We start from the raw sequence: 4,964 nt of genomic DNA on the forward strand, positions 1-4,964 counted from the left end.
ACTCAAAATCTCTATTGTGTAAAAATGACTAGGATTCAATAGACTGAGGAGTTCAGTCCCCATTGAATTCTATAGTCTCCACACACACACACACACACATATATATATATATATATATATATATATATATATATATTATTTCAAATTTGTAATTTGTAATTTTCAATTAATGTTATCCCTTTTTACGTCTACATGCCCCCTGTGTGGCGACATGGGGGCGAAAAAAGGAAAGAGAGATAGGGTTTCTCTCGCTTTTGGCATAGTGGGCCCCTAGTGGGGGGCTCGTACGACGGACTATTAGCTCAGTGGGTAGAGCGCGCTCTTGATAATTGTGTCGTTGTGCCTGGGCTGTGAGGGTTTTCAGCCACATGGATAGTTCAATGTGCTCATCGGCACCTGACCCTGAGATGTGGATCATCTAAGGCACATTAGCATGACGTACTCCTCCTGTTCAAACCGATGTTTGAAACCAAACTTCTCCTCAGGAGGATAGATGGGGCGATTCAGGTGAGAGTGGTTCGAATATATATATATATATATATATATATATATATATATATATATATATATATATATATATATATATATATATATAAAGAATTTCTTTTTTTATACTTCGTACTATTAGATAGTGTCCATAAATCTCATAATAGGTCCCCATAGATTCATAATGAATTTCTATGGGAACTTCTCTTGCAGCAATAACGCGTTGATCTAGTTGCCACTTCAGCCACAAAGGACTACCTAAATTGATTCGTTTTTGCAGATAAGCTCGACGAAGACTTTTTGTTGCTGTCGGAAAAAGAAGAAGTCCCAACCCTATTAACATAGGAACTGGAAGTGGAAGGAAATGTATTATCCATGCATATTGATATGTCGGTTCTATAAAAAAGTTTTTTTATTCTTAATTAATTAATTAATTTTTTCCGATTCACCGGTTCTTATCTAGTTTGAAAAAAATCAATAAAAAATCAAGATATGCACTAACTTATTTTAATTGTAGTTTTTAATTTTTAATTTCATGCTAATTAATTATTTAAAAAGTAATAATGAGTAAAAAGAAAATGATAAATGATGTGACAATCTATTAAATTGTATAAAGTTTAATGGAGTGTAAAATTTAATAGATAAAGTTGTATAATGAGTGGAATGTATACTTGTAAATCCATTGAACTCACATGAATTCAATGCATTGGAAATGACCTAAGAATAAAACAAATTGATAGCAGATTCAATCATATGATGTATCATTGGATGTAGTAAACTCTCTTATATTCAACATGGTACTGTTTTTGCGTCTTTAAACAAATGAAACATAACATGAAAGCAACTTGCCATGCTCGCTTTCATGCAACGTCACTTAAATAACAGGCCTTAATTTGAATCAAGAAGAATAATATAATAATCTGGGTTAGTTTAAACCTTAATGTTTATCACTACTCCAAAGGGAAGCACCCTAAAATACAAACAAATGATGACCAATGTGGACAAGATTAACGAAGCTGTTGATATCCTTTAAATGTTCTTGCCTCCTTGTTTGGAACTTCTCAGTTGCTTTCTGCAAGTCGGCCGAACTGCTTTCTTCCAATATTTAAATGCCTAATGATTAAGGGAAAAACTGGGACGAGATGTGACGGCAACACATATATGATCATGGAATCTTTCTTGAAAGTGTTATTCGTTGGCTGTTAGTTTTGGGTTTTATATAATAACTAATAATTAATGTTGAATGAACATTAATCGATATGTGCGTTTAAGTAGATAATAAAAGCTATACATTTTGACGGAATTAATTAATGAGTATATTGTTGAATGTGCATTCTAGATGTATACATTTAGTCTTTTGGTAAAATGGAAAACCCTCGAAAATCAAAATGATTATTAAAAAACAGAATTTTCCTAACTAAGATGACATGTGATTATATAAAAGAGAAAATCTTGATTTTCAAATACTGTGCATCGAAAACAAAATAAAAATGGTAAAATCTTGTAAACTTGGATCGGAGAACTAAGTTAAAAGTTAAGCTTCTGAAGTTTGTATGTTTTCTCACGCGTCATGTGAATAGGTCAATTGTTTTACTCTATTTGTATTTTCATAACAGATTAATTATTGTCTGTCGAAACATTATAACATTGTATACTGAACAACGACATGAAATAAGTTAGTTAATTACCTCGATGCCCTTGCCACTCAGATTTTTATAGAAGGAAGCATCACAACATACATATTCTATATATATACGGTCCAAAACTGTTCTTCCACCATTCTCATAACTTCTGATTCTTTCTTGTAGAAGTCTGATCAGGAACCCAAGAACCCTAGTTGTCATGGACACTGTAATTCTCAGATATACTTTCTTGTTTATTTTCATATTTTCAATGCATTCTAAATTTCTAATCCGTTTGTGTTCACTTATTTAAAATTTTCAGGAAAAAGATGTGCTCATTGAAGGTAAAGTGGACTGGAAAGGAAGAACTGCTACAAAGAACAAGCATGGAGGAATGCGAGCTGCGTTTGCCATATTAGGTAAATTAACTTCTTGTCTTTGTAAACGTGTATGTATATATATATATATATATATATATATATATATATATATATATATATATATATATATATATATATATATATATAAGTTGTTACTAATGCATGAAATTGTGTTCCAGCAACATTTGCATTTGAAAACATGGCAAATTTCGCATTGGCAGTGAACTTGGTCACATATTTCAATTCGGTGATGCATTATGACATAGCCGACGCAGCAAACCACCTCACCAACTTCATGGGAACCGGTTATATTCTTTCCATCCTTATGGCTGTTTTTGCTGATGCCTATATTGGTCGATTCAGAACTGTTCTTATCGCAGCATTTGTAGAATTTCTGGTAATTAATTAAGCTTGCGTATATACAATCATAGAAAAAGATGTACGGAAACATTTCATGTACTGATGAATTAATGTTCTTGATCGATGATTTTACTTTATATAGGGACTTGCACTCCTCACATTACAAGCTCACTATCCAAAATTTCAACCACCCCTTTGCAACATCTTTCTGCCAACGTCAAACTGTGAGAAACTGAGTGGAGGAAACGCTGTGATGCTGTTCTCTGCGATCTACCTGCTGGCTGTTGGTGCTGCGGGTGTAAAAGCTGCATTGCCATCACATGGTGCAGACCAGTTTGAAGAAAAAGACCCTAAAGAAGCTACAACGATGTCAACCTTCTTTAACTGGTTGCTTCTAGCTGTTGTATTGGGGGGTTCAGTTAGCTTAACTTGCTTTGTTTGGGTTCAAGACAACAAAGGTTTTGACTATGGATTCGGGCTTTCTATGATTGCCATGTTCGTGGGTGGGATCATCTTGATTTGTGGATTACCGTGGTATCGTATATATGTTGTGCAAGGAAGCAGTGCCATTACTGAAATCATACAGGTTTGTTCGGAACTTTAGGAGGATTCATTGTAACGCTTATATTCGTTTATTAATTGTAGGATTAACCCTAAGCTTGTTTTACTTTTCAGGTTTATGTTGCAGCGATTAGAAATAGTAACCTCCAACTTCCTGAGGATCCTTCTGAACTATATGAAGTCCCAATGGACAAAGAAGCTGGCCTTCATGAAGAATTCTTACCTCACAGAGATGTTTACAGGTTAAGTTTAATTTGTATCTAATTTCAATTTTGTTTTGATCTTACTTCTATTTCCCGCTGGTACTCTTGTAGATTTTCAGTTAAATGATTTGTGGTTTTCATTACGTAGGTGGCTGGATAAAGCAGCGATCCGATCTGACAACACAGGTTCAAGTCCATGGAAACTTTGCAGAGTTACACAAGTTGAAAATGCGAAAATCTTACTAGCAATGGTTCCAGTATTCTTGTGTAGCATTATTATGACACTTTGCTTAGCCCAACTCCAAACGTTCTCAGTTCAACAAGGAGTCACCATGGACATCAAGCTCACAAAATCGTTTAATATGCCACCCGCGTCCCTCCCAATTATTCCTGTGGCTTTCCTAGTTGTTTTAATTCCAATTTATGACAAAATCATTGTACCATTACTACGCAAATTTACTGGAATCCCCACAGGGATAACTTACTTGCAAAGAGTAGGAGTAGGCCTTATCCTCTCTTCAGTATCCATGGCAATCGCAGGGATTATGGAAGTGAAACGAAAAGACGTAGCTAAAGACCACAACATGCTGGACGCAATTCCTGTGCTTCAACCACTGCCCATTAGCGTCTTCTGGTTATCATTCCAATATTTTGTTTTTGGTATTGCTGATATGTTCACGTATGTGGGACTACTTGAGTTTTTCTACTCTCAAGCACCAAAGTCTATCAAATCAATTTCTTCTTGCTTTCTTTGGAGCTCAATGGCAATCGGGTATTTCGTGAGTAGTATCATGGTGAAGATTGTTAACCACGCGACTAAAGCTGGGACAAAAAGTGGAGGCTGGTTGGCTGGGAACAACATAAATAGGAATCATTTGGAATTGTTCTACTGGCTGCTTGCTATATTGAGTTTGATCAATTTCATAGTCTATCTGTTTGTTGCAATGAGGTACAAGTATAGACCACAGAGTCTTGATAGTGAGGATGAGCATTATCGTGAGGTACATCAGTTGAGGACACTAAAGCCTTCAATGTAGGCTTTATAATTAATATGTGAATTCAAAGATCTCTAAACTATAGGGTTCTAATTAAGTTTGAGCTTCTTCATTTTCTTTTATTTGTTTTCTGATAGTAAGTTGTATAATTTCCTTTTACTTGTAAGTTTAAAGTCATTGGGATGGTGTGTATTTATATTTAGAGTAACCTGCAAAATAGTACTTGTGGTTTGTTATTTTCTTTGATTTTCATCCTTAAAGGAATCTTTTTCTATTGAAGGTTTTTATTTCAGAGTTTCATTCTGATTTGTCCCGCCATTGAAAACTGCATTTAGATCTATTAACTTATTAAGTTTA

General features: G+C 34.6%; 1 protein-coding gene across 1 annotated transcript; it reads left to right on the forward strand.

Moving 5' to 3' along the window:
- The first annotated feature begins 2,328 nt into the window (after positions 1-2,328).
- On the forward strand, positions 2,329-4,649 carry LOC145126640 (protein NRT1/ PTR FAMILY 4.5-like). The gene is made up of 6 exons (XM_079061968.1): positions 2,329-2,337; positions 2,431-2,527; positions 2,668-2,885; positions 2,991-3,434; positions 3,524-3,651; positions 3,761-4,649. The coding sequence occupies exons 1-6, from the start codon at positions 2,329-2,331 to the stop codon at positions 4,647-4,649; spliced, it is 1,785 nt and encodes a 594-aa protein (XP_078918094.1).
- Positions 4,650-4,964: the final 315 nt, after the last annotated feature.

The sequence above is a fragment of the Lactuca virosa genome, chromosome 7 (assembly GCF_052849685.1).
Source record: "Lactuca virosa cultivar CGN04683 chromosome 7, Lactuca_virosa_CGN04683_v6, whole genome shotgun sequence".
Lineage (NCBI taxonomy): Eukaryota > Viridiplantae > Streptophyta > Magnoliopsida > Asterales > Asteraceae > Lactuca > Lactuca virosa.

Excerpts from the sequence above, each read along its gene's own strand:
- LOC145126640 (XM_079061968.1), top strand. Across the intron at positions 3,435-3,523 it reads CCATTACTGAAATCATACAG|GTTTATGTTGCAGCGATTAG; the intron begins GTTTGTTCGGAA and ends TTTACTTTTCAG. Across the intron at positions 3,652-3,760 it reads CCTCACAGAGATGTTTACAG|GTGGCTGGATAAAGCAGCGA; the intron begins GTTAAGTTTAAT and ends TTCATTACGTAG.